Source organism: Ovis aries, chromosome 2 (assembly GCF_016772045.2).
Source record: "Ovis aries strain OAR_USU_Benz2616 breed Rambouillet chromosome 2, ARS-UI_Ramb_v3.0, whole genome shotgun sequence".
Taxonomy (NCBI): Eukaryota; Metazoa; Chordata; class Mammalia; order Artiodactyla; family Bovidae; genus Ovis; species Ovis aries.
The window spans coordinates 220104955-220125774 of NC_056055.1; the positions used below are offsets into that span (position 1 = coordinate 220104955).

Here is a 20820-nt window from a genome sequence, read left to right on the forward strand (position 1 = left end):
CCCTTTCATTACCTTAACAAGCAGTTAGTCATCCAAAGAGGCTGCTGAGTCTCAACCTTTCTCTTCTACCACTGTACCAGTTCAGACCAATTATCCTTCTCTGGGCCACATCTCCCCACCAGCCCTGTCTCCCTTCAATTCACAGAGTCACAGGCCATCTCAAGGAACAAACTGATCATATCACATCCCTGCTTAGAACCCTCTGTCCAGCTCAACACACTTATTAAGCCCACATCTTGCCTCCACCTCCAGCCACTGCCCATAAAGGGATCTGCCCCTGCCACATCAAACTCCACAGACTCTGAGTCTACAAGGCTTATGTCTGGAATGGTGAACTCCTATACATCCTTCAAGGCCCAGTTCGAAATGCTCACCCTGGATGACAAAAGCATTCAAAGATGGTCCCTCTCTCCTCTGTGCTCCAAGAATCCTCAACCCACAACAAAGCTCTTAGCACCCTGGAGGACTAAGCATTCCTTTATTATTTGTTCTCCCCCATATTCAACTGTTTTAAGACAGAAAGGGAGGTCCTGTTCAACTCTGTAGCTTTGTGTCCTGCCCCTTCCCCTAGTACTGGGTCTGGCATAGATGAGGCTCAATAAATGTGGAGTAAATTTCAAACTGGACAGATTCTCTGCAGCCTATACCCTTGGGACCAGAGCTGACATTCTAAAGCAACGGAAAACGTGCAAGTGATCAGGGAGCTTCATGCTTCAGCTCCACCCCCTGCTGGGAGAAGGCAGGTGGGGCCGCAGTCAGTCTTCCTAAGTGCTTCAGGGCAAACACCACCTACGGTCAAGCCTGGCTAAGGCTGGGAGCACTGAAGGAGCTGATTAATCCCCACCTACTCCCCCATGGGTCCTGCTTTCTATCTACCCACTTTCCTACCTGGCTGCATGTAGACTGACTCTCAGCTCGGATGCAGGTCATGCACCAGCTCTGTGATCTGGGACAAGTTACTTCACCACTCTGAGCCTTCATCTCCTCATTTCTAAAATGGGGGTAATAAAAGCATCGACCTCACAGAGTTGTTGTGAGAACTAAATAAGTTAATATACCTGGCCAGCCCAGAGGATGTTCTCTATAAGGGTTAGTTGTACCAGCAGCATCTCCATCACCTTTGTGATATTATATGGAAAAACTCTTGAGTCAGGAGAACTGGGTTCTAGCCCCGACTGCTATTATAGCTATGTGACCCAAAGCAAGTCACTCCCACCTCTGAGTCTCTGACTCCTGCTCAGAATATAAGACAGCCAACTAGCAGCCTCCAGGGAAGACTGGGCCTGGGCCCTTGTCTTCAATAACTGGCTCAGTGTTTAAAATACAAAGGCTTCTTCTCTCAGCTGGAGTGCCATGCAACTGAGCAGCTCTCTCTGGATCCTTGGGGCCCCCACCATGGCCTTCTGTCCACACTCACTTGCCTGCTTTACCGCCAAAGTCCCCTGCATCTCTGACCCCTGTTCCAGGGGAATGAGGGCAGGAGAACTCCAAGCTCCCCCTCCTAGCATCCCTCAGATACCCGAGACCTCCCTGGACACACATCTCAGGATCACCGCCACCTGAGCACACCCACAGAAGGCCAGGGACCCTGCAAGTTGAGGACCTCTGGGGAGGGACCCTGTCAAACCAAAGCTCCATGGAGCCCAGAAGCCCCATCTCGGCCAGAGGGTGTCAACACTGCCCCTTCACAACAGAGCCTGAGATGGAGCCAAAAGCCTCGGAATGGGGAGGGGTCTGTAGGTCACCTGTGGGGTGGAGCACCCCAACCCCAGCCCTTGGCTGACTCCTGCCTCGCTGGGCGGCCTGGACTCTGTCCTGGGGTGGCTTCCTGCCTCTTGGGAACACAGGAAGCCAACATTGTTGGGATCTAAATGGCCTTTTCCTCCTGGCCTCGGGTCGGAAAATGAGCACAGAGCCTCGGTGTGCACCTGACCTCGGCGATAAAACGCCTGTGTGCCCAGCAGGCCTCTGCTCCTTCCCCAGCTGGCAGAAACCTGCCCAGCTGCCCACCGGGCCTCACAGCTCTTCCCTGCCTCGCTTATTTTTGTGGCCTGGCCTGGAGGTGTGTGATGGTTTATATTAGTTGTCAACTTTCGGTAGATTGTGAGTGAAGCACATTACCAGCCATAATGTGGGTGGGCCTCATCCAATCAGTTGAAGGCTTGAAAGGCAGAGATTGATCTCCCCAAGAAAGAAGGAATTCTGCCAGTTTTTAGACTTGAATGATAACTCTCCCCTGGGTCTCCAACCCAACTGTCTGCCCTGCAGATTTTGGACTTGCCAAGTCTCTACAATCATGTGAGCCATTCTTGACAATAAATATCTATCTGTCTGTCTACCTACCTGTCCATCCTGTTAGTTCTGCTTCTCTGGAGAGCCCCAATGCAAGACGACTTGGAGTGGTAGGTATGGTGTGTATGGTGTGGCTCTGAAGTTGAAGCAAGAAGAAATCTTCTAGGTCATCCCATCCAGTGGTTTTTGTTTTTGTAGCCAAACTCTTGATGCAGCTGGACTCTTACATGGAATCTCAACGATGTTGTTTAACCGCTGAGTCATGTCTGTCTCTTTTGAGACCCGAAGGACTGTAGAGCCCCAGATTCCTCTGTCCATGGAAATTTCCCAGGTAAGAATACTGGAGTGCGTTGCCATTTCCTCCTCCAAGGGATCTTCCTCACCCAGGGCTTGAACCCATGTCTCCTGCATTGGCAGGTAGGATCTCTACCACGGAGCCACCAGAGAAGCCCCCTCAATGATACTGTTGTTCAATCACTAAGTCGTATCCGACTCTGCAACTACATGAACTGCAGCACGCCAGGCCTCCCTGTCCTTCACTATCTCCCAGAGTTTGCTCAAACTCATGTCCATTGAGTTGGTGATGCCATCCAACCATCTCATCCTGTGTCACCCTCTTCTCCTCCTGCCTTCAGTTTTTCCCAGCATCAGGGTCTTTTCCAATGAGTTGGCTCTCCACATCAGGTGACCAAAGTATTGGAGCTTCAGCTTCATCATCCGACCTTCCAATGAATATGCAGGGTTGAATTCCTTTGGGATGGACTGGTTTGATCTCCTTGCAGTCCAAGGGACTCTCAAAAGTCTTCTCTAGCACCATAGTTTGAAAGCTTCAGTTCTTCGGCATTCAGCCTTCTTCATGGTCCAACTCTCACATTCACTCATGACTACTGGAAAAACCATAGCTTTGACTAGACAGACCTTTGTCAGCAGAGTGATGTCTATGCTTTTGAATATGCTGTCTAGGTTTGTCATAGCTTTTCTTTCAAGGAACAAGCATCTTTTAATTTAGTGGCTGCAGTCAATGATATTGGTTGGCATTTATTGAATGCTTGTATGTGCCAGGATCTGGCTTCTGAGCACTTTACATATATTGTCTCAGGTAATTCCCACAGTAACTCAAGGAGGAAGGTTCGCTGCGTGTCTCATTTTAAAGGTTAGGTAACAGAGGCACAGAAAGATGAAGCAAGCTGTTCTCACTACTAAAAGTTGGGATTTGAATCTAGGATGTCTGAATCAAATGCAGGACCACCACACCGTTCTGCTCGCTGATATATTTAACTCTTGAAACCAGAGGGCTCCTAGTAAAGTGGGCAGAGGTTCCAGGGTCCCAGGTCCTTAAGCCTACCTTTGATTTCCCCCTTTTTCCTACCTTCTCAGGCCCCTGAAGAACCTTATAGCTCCTCTGGAACACAGTTTAGAACCTCAGATCTAGTGCAACCCCTCGTTTGGAGAATCAGGAAAACTAGGCCCAGAGAGGTAAAGCATCTCACACACGGTCACACAGCCAGGCAAGAGGAAGCCAGGACTAGAACCCAGTGTCTTCCCACTTAACCAGGCTGCTTCCAATGACTCCAAGAAGGGAGTGACTGGGACACAGGCTGGAAGCTGGGATTCCCAGTAAAGAGGAGAAATCCTGAAACAAGGTTTCCCCAAACCCAGCTAGTGAGGGCATCTAGGTGGACTTGTCCCATTAAGGGCTGAAGCATCTTCCCCAGGTACATCTCACTCTCGGGGACACTGCAGGTGACAGCCCCCACCTTGCAAGCTGACCAGATGAAGAAGGGGAGGGCTCTTAAGTCTGGGCCCCTCTCAAGGCTGGGTGGCAGCCTTGGGCTCTTGAGCCGCCATTCTGGTCTCTTCCCGTGGATGTCAGCCTGGTGGGAGGCTGGGGCCCTTGGTCCAGGCCCTAGACTCTCTAGAGCACTGCCTCCCAGGGACCTGTGGGAAACCCTCTGTTCGGACCGAGGAACTCCTACACATTCTTCAAGATCCAGACAACATATGGATTCCCTACTGAAGACTGAGGAAAATCTGCTGAGTCAGAGGCAGTCTTTCACACACACTGGCTCTGGAATTGTCCAACAGCACGTCTGTCTTCCCAGGTTAGGAGCTGGGTTTTGGCTCCCGCATGGCATACAGCCCAGAGGGGCCCGGTTCATGACTGTCAGATGGGTGCATGCCTGCACACAGGTGGTGGAGGGGCAGCCTACATGGGGAGAGTTGTCCAGACTCTGCAGACGCCAACAAGGGAATTCTCCAGGGCCTCCCACGGTCTGGGCCTCAGTGGATATTCTTGGTCCAACCCTTTTTCTAAAGATGAGGAAACTGATGCCCGACAGGGAAAGAGATTTATCTGAGTTCACCTGGCCTGTGCATGGCCAGTCCCAGAAGTCAAGGCTAGGCCACTGACAAAGGCCCCAGAGGCCTCTTCTCCCACCGTCTCATCTACCTCCATCTCCCTACAGGGAGCCTCAGTCCTGACACCAGGGGTCACTTTACAGCCACACAAAGAATCTCAGTGCTCCTCACAATCACCCCCTCAGAGAGAGGACTGGGTCTATTATTAACCCTTTGATACCTGGAAGGAAACAGGCTCAGTGCACCAGAAGACCAGCCACGGTCTCATGGCCACCTCTTTGCCAGTATATCTGTCACGGTGGCACTCACATGTCCACCCACCTCCATTCTGTCTGCCTCGTTCACCTTTGAACCTCTCAGAACCAGAACTAGAGCCCGGGTTCCCTGACTCTCTTCCCGACCTCGTCTCCCACCCCACCTCCTTCAGCCATAGTCTGTTAAACAGTGAAAGGCAGGCGCGTGTGGGGAGCTATGGGGCAGGGCAGCCAGTGGGAGACAGGACCCAGAGCCCCCATCTTTCTAGGTCTGGGCTGGTGTTCTCACTGCCCCTGCCTGCAGCAAAAGTTCCCTCAACATTGCAAGCCCCATGGAGACTGTACATGCAGGGCCTTGACACTCAACCCTGAACCCCCAGCCAGTAATCCAGACAGTCCCCGTCTTACAGCCCGAGACTTGAAGACAGGAAGAAGAGCTAGTTCAGTTCAGTTCAGTTCAGTTCAGTCACTCAGTCATGTCCAACTCTTTGCGACCCCATGGACTGCAGCACACCAGGCCTCCCTGTCCATCACCAGCTCCCGGAGTTTACTCAAACTCATGTCCATTGAGTCGGTGATACCATCTGACCATCTCATCCTCTGTTGTCCCCTTCTCCTCCTGCCTTCAATCCCTCCCAGCATCAGGCTCTTTTCAAATGAGTCAGCTCGTCGCATCAGGTAGCCAGAGTATTGGAGTTTCAGCTTCAGCATCAGTCCTTCCAATGAACATTCAGGACTGATTTCCTTTCGGATAGACTGGTTGGATCTAGGGATGCAACCCTAAATCCAACTGGTTGGATCTGGTTGCAGTCCAAGGGATTCTGAAGAGTCATCTCCAACACCACAATTTAAAAGCATCAATTCTTCATCTCTCAGCTTTCTTTATAGTCTAACTCTCACATCCATACATGACCACTGGAGAAACCATAGCCTTGACTAGATGGACCTTTGTTGGCAAAGTAATGTCTCTGCTTTTTAATATGCTGTCTAGGTTGGTCATAACTTTTCTTCCAAGGAGTAAGCGTCTTTTTATTTCATGGCTGGAGTCACCATCTACAGTAATTTGGGAGCCCCCCAAAATAAAGTCTGCCACTGTTTCCACTGTTTCTCCATCTATTTGCCATGAGCTAGAGAGCACAACAAATCCTTTGGTTTGGCCTTGGAGAAATGACCCCTCAGCCAATGAATGACCTGTGCAATCGTTTCTGGTGACCCTGGATGGATGGGTGGGTGGATGGATAAATGGGTGGGCAGAGGGATAAATGGGTGGCATCTGCATCTCCTGCCATTAAGCCCAGTGGCCCCAACCCTGCCCCCAAACCTGGTGACCTCACCTGTCTCACCGGGGGTGCACACATGGCCTGAAGAGCGAGGAGTCCTCTGTCTTCTCTTGCAGGGCTGGAGGCCCCTGGGCCTTCTGTGGCCCAGTTCTGACACCTGCTGGTGCCTCTGGAGAGTGGCCCTGGCTTCTTCCTTCTCTCCATTCATTCACTCAGAGGTGCCAAACCAGCCTGGCAGCCCTCTTGGCCGCCCGCCCTCCAGTCTGGTTCACACTGGCAGGGCTAGGCTCCAAACCAGATGAGACCCAGGACATCTTTGCACACCGTGGGAGCCTTCCATTCACATGGGGTCAAAGCTCCTCCTCCACCCAGGCCCTCTAGCCAGGTCATCCTGGGAACCTAAGACCACAGACTATCACAGAGCGTGCAGCCGGAGTGCCCAAGGTCACCCGGTTAGTGTGTTGGGACTTCCTTCTGCTCCCAGCCTTGTGCCACCTCCTATCAGAGCAGTGTTGTGTGTCACTGGGGAGAAGGGAAGAAGCACTGGGAAAGGAAGGAAGGAACTGGGGGTGGGCCAGCGGTTAACAGGGGCAGGTTCAAGAGACAGGATGAGGTGGGGGCTATGATGCAAGCAGCATGCAAGACCCCACCTTAGGCAATACCTCCTTGACTTCTCCCAGTTCAGTTCAGTCGCTCAGTCATGTCCAACTCTGTGACCCCGTGGACTGCAGCACCCCAGGCTTCCCTGTCCATCACCAGCTCCCGGAGCTTACTCAGACTCATATCCATCGAGTCAGTGATGCCATCCAACCATCGCATCCTCTGTTGTCCCCTTCTCCTCCCATCTTCAATCTTTCCCAGTATCGAAGATGGGAGAAGGGGACGACAGAGGATGCGATGGTTGGATGGCATCACCGACTCAATGGACATGAGTTTGAGTAAGCTCCAGGAGCTGGTGATGGACTTCTCCCAGTTCTGACTCTTAAGCACTATCCATCCTCAGAAGGTAAAGAATCCACCTGCAACGCAGGAGACCTAGGTTAGATCCCTGGGTTGGGAAGATCCCCTGGAGGAGGGCATGGCAACCCACTCCAGTATTCTTGCCTGGAGAATTCCATGGACAGAGGAGCCTGGTGGGCTATAGTCCATGGGGTTGCAAAGAGTCAGACACCACCAAGCGACTAAACACATCCCAGCCAGGCTACTTGGAAGGAGGGTGCCACCATGCGGCTAATTTTGTTATTACACATGTTCCTGCTGGCCCCCTAAAGACAGTCTGGGTGTCCCAATCCTGCAGTTAAGGATCCTAAAACTCTGACCTTGGCCTGTATCAGGCTTGCCTGGAATGCCCCCCAAATGCATGCACACACACACACTTCCATCCACCCACTCCGACTTCAACACTAGCAGAAACTCCTCATCTAGGAAGCCTTCCTTGCCCAGAGAGCACACACACTGGAAACACCACTCCAACCCAGCCAGCTGCGTGTCTGGGCAAGAGACTTGACTACTTGGAGCCTCGGTTTCTTCGGCTGTAGAACAGAGATGACACCACCACCTCCCAGATGCCATGAGCCCTGCGTGAGATCACGTGTCTGTGTGCTTCACTGTTGTTTTCATCACTGTTCCCTAGGGTCTGACACCCATCTTCCCAGCCCCACTGGGACACGGGCATGGAGGGAAGGGAGGGGGAGAGCCGGGTAGAAAGAGGCACATGAGTAAAGGCTCCAGGAAAGAAAGAGCCTGGCGCTTTGGCGTGTTTGACATACTTGGTGTACTCGGGAAGTACGAGAGGTGCAGCTGCTTTCACTGTGCACTTGGGGGCAGGGGAGACGTGGGTCAGAGAGCTGGCAAGGGGTGAGTCCACCAGACTGCACGGCTGCAGGAAGGTGTCTGCGCTTTGCCTTGAGGGTGTGGGGGCTCCCGAGGTGAAACCCAGGGAACTGACGCCGAGTCCCAGGGAAGCTGGCACGGAGGTGGGCTGAGAGGGTGGGTCGGGATGTGAGAGGCAGAGGCCCAGGTGAGAGAAGTCATCTAAGATGAGAAGCTCAGGGACTCAAGCTGTATGGGAGCGGGGAGAGGCCCTGGCGATTGATGGGAGACGACAGAGGGAGGCAGCCAGTGGCAAGTATGTGGGCGATGGTGTCGGTCACCGAGACTGGGCACAGGGGCCTCCTGCTGATTTCACCGTGTGATCTGAGACAAGACACAGACTCCTCTGGCGGCAGTGACAGCCGAGCCCGGGCCATTCCAGGAACACGTGAAAACGACTGCAAAAGCCTGCCCGCCAGCAGGCCCTCTGCCGAGGCCAACCAGGGGCCTCTGAGACTCTCCCCTCAGTTGCCACAAGGGAAGGACTGTGGCTTGGCATCTTTGCAGTACTCCCAGTGCCAGGCACACGCCCCCAAACACCTTCCACACACCCTGCACACACCAGCCACACACCAACCACATGATATCCACAGGCCAACCACACCCCTTCACACGCCCTCCACACGCCCTGCACGCACCAACCACACACCATCCACCTGCCACCACATACTACCCAAATGCCTTCCCCATGCCATTCACATGCCATCTGTAGGCCACCCACATACCTTCTTCATGTCTTCCACACACAAACTACATGCTATTTCCATGCCATCCATCACCTGCGATGTGCCATTCACACACACCTACATGCTCGCCATCCGTGTGCTCAGCCTCTCCTCCCAAATGAGAACCAGGCACCCACTTGGAACCCCAAGGACAGCCCAGCCCCGCCAGGACCCCGAGCCTCTTGTTTCCACGAAGACACGCTCCCCTCCCCCATGGCCCCGCCAGCCCCTCACCTTTGCAGGTACAGCCCTCCCGGGTGATGACCTGCCGGCAGATCCCACAGGGCTTCACCTTCTTGAAGGTCTTCACCTTGAAGTGGTGAGTCTTGGGGGCCTCCAGGTCCTCTGGCTGTGAGGGGAGAGGCACAGAGGTCAGGCTGGGCTCCTGGGGAAAGAGCCGGGAGACCAAGGGAGAAGCAGGCCAGCACTGGGGGAAGGAGAAGTGAGAGCCCCTTCAGCGGTGAAGGGCCTGAGCCCATTTCTGGAAGGAGGCGCCCATGGAAAGAGAAAGCTATGGGTGTGACCCAGACTCCCAGACGGCGGTGGGGCTCAGACAACCAAAAACCGCAGCATCCAGGCACCACAGGCTCCTCCATGGTTTCTTAATTACTTTTTCTGTATTAGCAAAGTGCACTGATTTAAAACGTACTGCTCAATACAATTTGACACATGTACGCCCTCTGGATTCATACCCCTGGAGGCTCCCTGGTGACCATCTCAGTCACTATCACCCCAGGGTAAACACTGTTGACTTCTGTCGCCAAAGATCCATTCTGCCAGGTTTTTAAACTTCATATGAATGGAATGACACAGTATATACTCCTCTGCCTGCTTTCCTGACTCCGCAAGAAGCTGTGGGATTCATCCCTGCGGTCACACAGAACAGCAGCTCCCTCCTTTTCGCTGCTACCCAGTACTCCCTGTGTGCATGCAGCTAGCTTGCTCATCCCATTGCGGATGGCCCTCAACGTCTCACCCCTGTGAGTGCGCTGCCCCTCAGTTCTCTCTTGAATCCTCATTATTACCCCCTGCCTCAGCCCAGAAGTCTTCTTCCATCTTTATTGCTATTTCCTCTCCTTTACATGATGAAAATATCAGTAGGTTAAATATCCTTATTAAAATTTTTTAGCTGCATGCAGCATGTAGGATCTTAGTTCCCTGACCAGGGACTGAACCTCCATCCCTGCACTGGAAGTGTGGGGTCTTAACCCCTGGACCACCAGAGAAGTCCCTAAATATCCTTTTTAAAATGACACCACCACACACAAGGGATGAGAGACGGGCTGGCAGTCCAAGCCTTCTCTGTGTCTGGCTTTCTGAGAGCTCTGGGCCAGCCGCCACCCTACCACTAACAGGGGCCTCAGTTGCCCCCTCCAGACAGTGTGAGGTTGGGCTCCACACCCCCTTGTGACCACAGATGTAAACACACTCTAAGTCACAAAGTCATCCACGCTGCTTAAGACTCCCCTCCCTCCTCCCACCCGCAACCCTCAGCCCAGGCACAGGCTGTTCCGAGGACACCCCAGGAAATCACGCCCTGAGTGCAGACGCGGTTCCTCTCCCAGGCACCTCCCCCTGGTGTCTGACTGGATTCATTCCCCAGCTCAGGCAGCAGGGGCCAGCAGAGCACAGACGCTGATGCTTACCCCACCGCCTCCCCAGCCACAGAGCTTTCCAAAGCCCCCGGCACACGCATGGACACACACAGATGCAACTACACACCCCACAGTTCCAGGGAGAAGGTTCTTTTTCTCCAAGTCCCCCTCCTAGCACCCCAGTCTGAGCCTCCCAGCTCCAGGTGCTCGGGGGACAGCTGGCAGTGTCCCAGAAAGTTTTGATAGCAAATAGACATACATAAGTGTATGCAATGCCTGTAGGTTGGAATACAAACCCAGCATGTCCAGGGCTCGCAGCTGAGAGCCCTGTAGTGCTAAGTCCTGGGTAAAGGAGATGGAGCCACGAGAGACACAGAAAAACAGGTGAAAGGAGAGACAGAAAGCCAGCAGGGAAAGAGGCAGAAAGACAGAGAGAGGCAGAGGGAGAGAGAGAGACGGAAACAAAAGAGGAAAATACAAAGAGAGACAGAGACAAAGAGAAAAGCAACAATCAGACAGAGAAGGAAAAAAAGAGGATCAAGATAAAGGCAGAAACAAAGGCAGCACAAGCAAGCAGATACAGAGAATGAGAGAGATTAGGCGGAAACACAGAGAGACCATAACGGGAACCAGAGACTCAAAGGGGAACAGACAGACAAAAATGACACAGGAGCCAGCCTGAAGGGGCTCCTCAGATCTGGGAAGATGTGAGCATCAAAATACATCGTGATAGTAATGATTCATCAAAATACATGCTGACAGTAATGACAGTCTATACTGATGTGTGAAATAACTGAAAACACTGAAAGGCTGGTGAGGAACAGAGCATTTATGAGGCTCAGAGCACCTCCCCACATCATGCTTATAAATTACAAAGGGGAAAAAAGGAACTCTGCCTGGCAGGCTCCGCTTTAATCGAGTGATCAAAGGCAACGTCACCGGTAACGGGACGAGTGGAGATCGTGCGCTCGGGAGGGGATGGAGTGAGAACAGAACATCACTTCTGCGATACTGCTGCCAAAGACACACAAGCTGAATCTAATCAGGAGGAAGCGTCGGACCAACCCCAACGGAGGGACAGTCTACCCATGAAGTGGCTTATAATCTTCCAAAGTGACATGGTCACGAAAGTCGAGGAAAGGCGAAGGAGACTTCCAGACTGAAGGTGACCAAAGAGACCTGACAACAAATGCCGCCACTGATTCTGAACTGGATTCTTTCCACTCCCCTAAAGGACATCAGGAGGACACCCGGCCAATCTTCAGCGGAGCCCGAGGATGAGAAGGTAGTCACTCATCAATGTCAATTTTCTGACTCGGATGGCTGTGCTGGGTTACGTAGGAAAAGGCCTTGTAGGAGAACAGGGCCGTATTCAGAGAGGGCATGGCAATGGGTCAGCTACTCTCAAATAGTGCGGGGGCAAGGGGGAAGGCTCTCTGCACTGTATTTGACACTTTTCTGAAGTTTTAGATTGTCTCAAAATTCAAAGAGACAGACAGACTATATGTTGAGATGGTGGGGAGGCAGAAGGCAGCAGAGATAAAGCCCAGAGCCAAGACAAAGAGAGCAGAGGGTAGAGGAGCCAGCAGGTGCCGGAGCCCAGCCGTGCCCCCTGTTGGCTGGACCAGGCAGCAGGACCCAGGTTCGGATATTCCAGACACTTTATTCTGGGAGCTTCAGCTGAGGGTGGGGGTGAGGGGGTGCACTGAGAGTGGAGGCAGGGCACTGCCCGGCTCTGGACTTGACCCGTACCCCTTATCCCACACCAGGAGGGGCAGGTGAGTCCTCTCATTCTGAGGCCTCACCTCCCGTGTTTTCCCATCTCAGCCCCCTGCTGGCGACCTTCCAAATGATCTCTGTCACTGACATTCCACGGAGGGGACCCAGTGCCTTGTCAACTGCAGCAGCCAAGGCTTAGATGGGAGGAGAAGCAGGGAAGGGATTTGGGGTTCAATTTAAGGCATGTCTGAAGGGGCATGCAGGAAGCCCTAAAGCCCAATCATCTCAAGCCTACTCTGCCCCCAGAAGCCTGCCTCTCCCACCCCACTAAGTCAGCAAAACTCCCCATACCAGCTTGTCTCCCAGCCTTATCTGCCTACGACCCCAGATCTAGCCCTTCCCCTAAAGCCCAGGGACAGAGGCCTCCCCGCTAAAGCAAAGTCAGGGCAGTGGAATCTGCCCAGTAAACAGAAGAGGAGCAAGCTGGCCTTCCGGGCTGACCAACAGACATCCAGGCTTCTCGCCTGGGTCCTGGGCTTGCTTGCTCTGCTTGGCCAACTCCATAAAGTCTGGTTTACAAAATCTCCTCGCCCCATGGGCTTGGAGAACAGAAATGAGGTTCAGAAAACATACTCTCCAGCCTTGCTCACGGCATCTTTGAGCTGCCCTGGGTGATGGTCCGGCACACCCAGCTGCCCTGGGTGATGGTCCGTCCCCTATATCCACCCCATCCTGGTTCTCTGGCTGAAGGATCTCTGGGATCTCTGGGATGGGAGTCTAGAGACCAGCTTTCTATACTTGCAGTCTTGGGACCATCAGTGGCCTTCTCCGGGCCTCATAGTCCCCAGATGGAAGTGAGGGGTTTGGACAAGACAGCCTGGGTGTACACAGTATTTGGAAAACAACGGGCTAGCTTGTGGGATCTAGGGGGTGGGACTTGCTGACGTTTACAGAGAGAGAGCTGTCTAATGGGGCATCACCCCTCCGAGAGGGGCTGGGCAACCCCAGTGGGAGTGAGGAGACCAGCTGGGCCATGCCCAGGAAAGTGACCCCAGGTCATAACCTTGACTCTGCCAGTATCCCTGGCTATATACACTGGGATGTCTGGTTAAGATCTTGTTAAGAGTCATCCACAGAGGTCTGAAGATTTCCTTGGATGACGGAGGAGGAAGTGTAGGGTGGAATATCTTCAAATATCTGAAGGAGCTGTCATGGCTGTGAAGTTTCTAAAGGCAAAACAAAACCCCAGTGGGTAGAAGGTGCCAGAACTCATGATTAGACACGAGGAAAAGAACTTCCAAACAATCATACGTCAAAATCCAGAGGAAGAAGATTAAACGAGGTTCTAGCGCCTCCCCTGCCCCGCCCACGGTTACTCTGCAGGTACAGGCAGAGGGTGAGAACGGAGCCCATTAAGCACCAAGCTCAAGGGTAACGGCTTGTTATGACAATGAGCATCATTTTCCCTGACAAGTGGCAGACAGCCTCACAAAGCACACCAGCCCCTCCCTTGCCGGATTAGCTCCTAACGGACCTAGGGAAAATTCAGGGCAGAAAAGGCCCGGCCACGGCAGAAGCTGCCTCGTCTGTCCCCGGTCCACCTCCCTTGAGAGCCAGAACTCAGAAAAGGGAAAGGGTCCCAGCTGAAGTCATTCTTCCCCACCCTCCAAGCCCAGAGCCCTAGCGCGGCAACGAGCCCAGCCAGCATCAGAGGGCTTTTCTGGCCCTCTGGGGGAATCTCTCCCTGCCCCCGTCCCCACTCTGTTCAGCCAAGCTGCCTGCCAGAGGGGTGTGGCACGTCTGGCTTGGGCAGCCTTGGCGGGAGTTCTTGGCCTTGGGGTGGGAATAGCTGTTTACTGGCTCCTCCCTGCCCCGTGGGGCAGAGCGCAGTGGAGTGGGGGTGGTGATGAAAGGGGACTGATAACCCTAGAGGTCCTCAGCTCATGAGCTCCTGCCCCGAAACATCCCCAGCCCTGCCCCACTGGGCTCCCTGGGCCCCACACTAGGAGCCGTGGATGAAGAGGCCAGAGGACAGAAGTCAGCAAGCCAGTGAGCCTTGGGAAAGAAAATCGCTATAAAGCAGGCCCCGGACGGACCTGGAGTGCCATTCAGTCCTCTCCCAGCCATCCACCCTTCCATGTCTCATCACCGTGGGCTGGACACCAGGACCTGGCTGGCATCAGCGCTTATTTCTATGAGGAAGACTGGGACTCCCAGTGGAGCTACAGGCTGGAGTCTGGGACATTCCCCCGCCCCAGCACCGCAAATGCAAGCTCCCTCCAGCCCCAGCTCACCTTCACATACACACCACACCACCAAAGTTCCTCTTGACGATCACCATCACCCCCCAGCCCCTAGCCAGCTAATGGGCTGATCGTGTTCTTGGTCGCTCCGGGTGGAAAACTCTGAGTCACTCTCAACGCCTCCCAGCCCTCCACCCTCCAATCCAACCAGCTGCCAGACTGTAAATTTTGCTTCCTAAATATTCTCTTGGCCCTCCTGTGCTTTTTAATTCCATTGCCTTTGCCCTATTAGAGGCTCTGTCACTTTTTCGCCTGGGCACTGTTGCCTGTGGCAACAGCCTCCTGGTCTCCCTCTTCCCTGCACAGCCTCTAAGGTACACAGCTCTCTGGAGTCACCCCCACTCACTCCAAAAGGCTTCCATGCCTTCCCAAGCATCCACCATAAAACGTGCACTCCCTCCAATCAGCAGGGAGCAGCCTTGGTCCATACCCGGCCCACTCAGCCATCTCAATCCCATGCCCCATTCCCTGACTCCCTGCCTTGGATCCATACCTGAGCCCTGGTTCTGCTGTTCCCTCTTCCCAGAATGTCCTTCCTGCCTCTCAGCATGTCAGGCTTCTAGGCATCCTTGAAAGCTTCATTCAAACCTTATCCCCAAAGGGAAATCTTCCCAAATAATGTCCCCACCATCCCTTTCAAAATCAATCTCTCCATGCTACTTTTCTTTTTTCATTGTGGAAAGTTTAAAAGCTCTGGAAAAGATGGACATGCATATGCCCTTGGCCCCAACTCACTGCTTATGAGCATTCTGCCACTTCTATCCACCCTCTGTCTCTGTCCCCTACCTCAATCCAATATAATGACCACCCTCAGGAAATTCGACCTCGCGACAATAGCATTATCTAACATTCAGTAATATATTCTGATTTCCCCTTTTGCCACAATAACACCCATTTGAGCTGGGTCTTTCCCTTTGTTTTTATTTTGGACTCAGGATCCAAGCAGGATCTTGTATTACGTTTAGTTGCTGGGTTTCCTTCCTCTTCTTTCATGTGGACACATGACTCCACCTTATGATTTCTCTTTGATGACGCGGACTATTTTGAAGAATGGCCCTCGGTATCTGGATGTGTCTGGTCATTTCGTCATGATTTGATTCGGGCTAAGCGCCACCCAGCACCCCTTCCTTTCCTCAGTCACTCATGCTTGGCGCCCCTGTGCAATCTGTCACAGCACCCTGTGCAACCTGACTTGTTAGCAAGGTGACCCCTGGCAAGTTAATTAACCCGTCTGCCTCACTTTACTAATCTGTTAAGTGGGCTAACGGTAGCAACCATCTATAGATTGTGACAATGCCTGAAAAGCCACCGGAACAGCGCCTGACACATAGTAAGCACTCACTAGACGTGGACTCTCGATTTGTGTTGTCACGCCTGGGTGTGCCCTGGACTTGCCCACAGGCACACACATCTGCATGCGCTTCTGCTCCGTGTCCACTGTGTCCAGAACAATGTGAGCCCAAAACAAGTCAGAAAGGGCAAATCGAATGGAGCTGCTGCCTGATCTCGGTTCCCTGCAGTGATTTCACCCACTGCCACTGTCCTGCCCGCAGGGGACAGAACACAGGTTCAGGGGGTCCTCACCCAGCTGAGGAGCAAGCTGTCCTAGGCCAAGCAGCCCTGGGTCTCCAAGGGAGGAAAGATGCAGAGAATGGCTGTAACTGAGCTCCCCGTGTGACAGAGGAGCACACAGACGCTTGGGCAGCCCAGATTCTGCCTGGTGGCCTTCGGCCCCTGACAGGGCTTCCTGAGCTGGTGCATCACTCACCATCGGCCTGCCTCTCTCTCTCTCTTCCCACTTGGCTGCTTTATAAACCATGTCCCAACATTTTTGAGCATTAAGCCCCAGGTCCCTTTTTGTGCTCTAACATGAAAAAATCAGCTCCTGGAGTGGGAGGGCACAGTGAAGGTGAAAGTGTTAGTCGTGTCTGACTCCACAACCCCATGGACTGCAGCCCTCCAGGTTCCTCTCTGTCCATGGAATTCTCCAGGCAAGAATACCAGAGTGGGTTGCCATTCCCTTCTCCAGGGGATCTTCCCAGCCCTGGGATCAAACTTGGGTCTCCTGCATTGCAGGCAGATTCTTTACCATCTGAGACACCAGACACAGAGATGTGGGTGGGCTGAAACCCCATCAGGCCTGGCCTGATGGCGAGGGCCTAGCACGGCTTCCCTCACTGATTCCTCACCGCGACATCCTACAGTGAGGCTGAGGAGTGTGCTCTGGGGCACCAGGGAAGCCGGGATGGACCGAAGATTCAGATTCACGTCTGTCTGAGATAGGGTCCCCAGTCCCTAACCACAGCAGTACCACCACTTCCGAGGGTGTGTCAACAGCTGCCGTCTGTATTATCTGGAGAAGCCCTGGCAGTTACATTGTCAGGACTCCTCTGCCCAAAGGCCATCTTCTGGCCAGTTTACCCCATCTTATCTTTCCTCAGTTATGCTTACTTCCTGCACTTGGATTTCTGCAGTCTCAACTTCATCTTTGGATCTAGTTTAAAGTTCACCTCCCAGAAGAGAACATCTCTTTCCTGATATGTCCCTCCTTCTCCCTCAGTCTAGGCGAGGTCTCTCCTTAAATGTCCTTATAGATTCCCTCTTGGATAATATCCATCTTACTGCAATCATTTGTCCAGTATCTGCCAGCTTCTTGAAGAAAGTCGGCACTCCATGATCAGTGGTGAGATAGGTGGAGGGAATATGGGTGGGTGGTGCTTGGATGGCATCACGGTGCTTCCCTAACATCATTTCCCATCTCTGGGCTGCTGGCCACCAACCCCTCAACCCAGAGGTGCAAAACCTCCAGCCCATACCCTTCCACTTTTCAGGAGCACTGAAGCCACCGTGGGCCCCTGGGCAGGCCACTTGCCCTCTGCGGGTCCCCTTCGCCTTGGCCAGAAACTGGAACTAGCCATCCTTGCCCTTCCTACCTCACAGAATTACAATGAGGTTCAAATGCCATAGTGTAAGTCAAGGACCTGGAGACAAGGAAGGCAACAGGGAGGCTGTGCTGGTACTTGGCTGCCCGGACCACACAGCTAGTAAGTGGCTGAGCCAGGATTTGTCCCCAGAATCCATGTAATGACTATGCATGCTGCCTGCAGGAGAAAGCCTGCGTATTCTGGGCCTCCACACTGTCCTCAGACCCCACCTGCCCTTGCCGGGAGATTCCCAGAATGGAAAGCCCTGGATGGGGAGGCGGAAGAGCCAGGTCCTACTTGTGCCTTTGACCTTGTATGGCCTTGAACTGCACCATCGTAAAAAGAGAGCTAACATTTCTTGAGCCCTTACTGGGGGAGAGACACTATTTTAAAATGTATTGGCTCCTTTAAAATCTAACAACCCTATAGGCAGGTGGGGAAACCCATGGAGAAACAGAGATCTGAAGCTACCTGCCTAAGGTCACAAAGCTCCCAAGTGACAAGGCAGGATGAAACCCAGGCACCACACTCTTGGCCGACCTGCCATCCTTCCTCTGAGCATCACAGAAAAACAGTACCATATTGCTCCCTGACTTTGGGCCTCAAATGTCATGTTGAAAAATTGTACAAAGGGGCCTGTTTTATTTCAGACCCTGTTAGTGTCACACCACCCAGCCTAGCTCCCAAACCCACAGTCAGGAGGCCCCATGGTGGGCACAGCCCTACAGGCCAATGAAACTCCAAAGAGAGCGAGTTCGGGACAGAGGGATCAGAGTCGGGTTCACAGGGCAGAGCTGCATGCCAGGCAACCAGGAGCTCACGAGGACCCTCTGACAAAAATGTGTGCTTAGCGCTGGGAGGGACACGGGCTCCAGAAGAGAGAACACTTCTTTGTCTGCAGCTGCAAGCAGCCTCAGAGGACAGCATCCAAGTTCCTATGAGAAACTTAGGATGAAAAGTCAACTGATGAGCCAGAGGCCACATGGCTCACTCAGCACAGGGCCAGCGCTGTACTTGGCCCCTGGTCGTGCCTTGCGGCTCTCTCAGCCCCACCTAATAAGCCCTCTCCCAGGGCCTGCAGCTCTAACACCAAAAAACCTCAATTAATAGGCATGTAATTATTTTCTAAATAAACCATACTTGAATATGTAATAGCAAACGATGGGAGCATTTGATGAGAAAATCAAGTTAAGCATGATAAACAGCTATGTGCCTCAGCTAATATAGTGATTTTCATTCCTACAGCTTGTTAAAACTATGTGCTATGGACAGATGACTTTGTGGATGAAATGTGTGCAGCTATTCCTGGGGAGACTTCCCCCGCCAACACACATCAGACCTGGGATGCAGGGCATCCTAAGAGCCAAAAAGGGTCTTGTGGAGTGGGGTGAGGGACCCACATTTACTGAGCAGCTACTATGTGCTGGGTACCTGGTTTTCTGACACATGTCAACTCTGTCCTTACCCCAGCCAAACAAGGTGTGTATTCTTCTCCCCACTTTACAGATCAGGAAACTGAGGTTCAAGGAGGGAACTGTGACAGCCAAGGCTGCCCATCTGATAAATGACAGAACGAGGATCGGAATCTAGACCTGCCTGGTGACAAAGGCCACCCACTTCCCACCAGCAGGTGCCTCTCAAGATGGGAGCAGCCCCCTTGTCAAGGTCTCCAGGACCTCTGTGTCTCCTCTCCATAATTTGCACCAGCTATTCCACCCCTCCCTGCTACAAACTTATACCCCAGCCCCACAGAGGTCCATGCAAAAAGGAGGAAAGTTGCTGGGACAACTGCAAGGGAGGATCCGGGATGAGAAGTTAGATGGGACTAGGACTGTGGCCTGGGGCCAGTCCTCACCGCCCCCCGAGACTTGGGCCCACCCTGGAGATGGGCATCCAGGCCAGGGCAGGATGGGGAAAAGACATCCTCCTCCCCAGTCCACTCCACCAGCCTCTTCCACCACCACAGAAAGGCACCCGCTGGGTTTTCCCATGAAGCTGGAGAGGGACGGGGGCGGGGAGTCACAGGAGAGAGGACAGGAAAAGGAGCGGGGAGGAGAAATCGCCGCATCCACACCAGCCCTTGGTCCTCAGTTCCCTCTCCCAGCTCTCGGGGAGAGGAGTCACTGGACAAGGCACTCATGCTCACCTCTTGGCACCTCCCCTCTGTCACCCTCATTTTACTGCCCAGGGAAACTGAGGCTCACAGCCACGAGGCGCTTCTCCCACAGCCTCCGCTGACGTGGCCTTGTCTCCATCCACAATAGCATCACCCCGGAAGTTTAACCACCAACCTTCCCGCCACAGGCCTCCCTTCCCTGTCTGGCTCCATCCTCAGCACCATCTACAGGCCTTCCAGAGCTGGGCCCAGGGAGATGAACTTGGCCATGGCTCCCATTACACAGATGTGGACAGCAGCCCAGCGAACCCCCCTCTATGCAGGACACTCCAGACACCTTCAGTCTGTTACTGAGAGCCCCACACGCCACCCAAGCACCCTCATTCCAATGCTCCTCACTTCCCCTCTCTTCCTAGGTCTGATGGCCCACCACTGTTTTTCAGCCTGGGCTTGCCTAAGCCCAGGAGGGTCCTCTCCAGGGCTGGCTGGAACAGGGAAAGGGCAGGGAAGACCACATCAGGAAAGGACAGGGAAGACCACATCTGGACCTGGGACTGAAGTGCCCTCCCCCAAACCAGCCGGCACTCTCTCAGAGACCAACATTAACCTCGGCCAGGGACGACTTCCTCGCCCTCCTGACCCTTGCATGCCTTCGCCCAGCCTGACAGCCCAGCCAAGCCCCTCTGAGGAAGGGGTCTCCCACCCCCGCCCCCTCCCCTCCAGCAGCCGTCAGCCCCCTCTCTCCCTCTGACAGGCCTCAAGACTTTTAACCCTCACCATGTGGCCCCAGACCCTGCTTGCCCACCCCTCAGGCACTCGCCCCTACACACATCTTCCCGAATCTGGGGCCAAGAAAGGGGAAAGACAAGGCCGTGTCTTCCTTCTCGGGACTAGGGGGTGGGAGGGGGTGGTTCTTGGTAAGAGTGGGAGGGCTGTGGAGGAAGAGGTGGCAATGGTTAGAAGCTGAAATTGGGATAAAAGTGACGGAATCCAAGCAGAACTTCCCTCCAGCTGGGCTTCTCCAGATTTCATTTTCTAGGTTAATACCCCTTGTTCCCCAGGCCCCCTACCAAGGCAACTTCCTGAAACTCTAAGGTTGAGCAACTTTAGGGGTGCCGAATTTCACCCCCCTCCCCCAACCCAGTGCAGGGGAGAGGTAGGTGGGAGTGGGAACGGAGACAGGAGAAGCTCCAAAAAGAAACCAACTTTGTGATGGCTTCCCCGCCTCACAGCTCCTGGACTCAGCTGGGGTAGAGGGCAGGGGGGCGGGGGGGTGGACCGACCAGCAGAACCGGGGCAAGGGGCCCCCATCAATGGGGAAGGACTCAGGCTTAGAGTCTACTCAAGTCGGTCCCTCAGAGGCAGAAAGGCCCCCTCCTTCA

General features: G+C 53.5%; 1 protein-coding gene across 11 annotated transcripts in view; it reads right to left on the reverse strand.

Annotated features, from left to right (window-relative positions):
- Positions 1-20820, reverse strand: part of TNS1 (tensin 1) — a 244980-nt gene that overhangs the window by 188848 nt on the left and 35312 nt on the right. For all 11 annotated transcript variants that reach the window (XM_042244214.1, XM_042244212.1, XM_042244211.1 and 8 more), the window contains exon 2: positions 9016-9130. In XM_042244214.1, coding sequence (XP_042100148.1) covers positions 9016-9130 — 115 coding nt within the window. The remainder of the gene's footprint in view (positions 1-9015; positions 9131-20820) is intronic.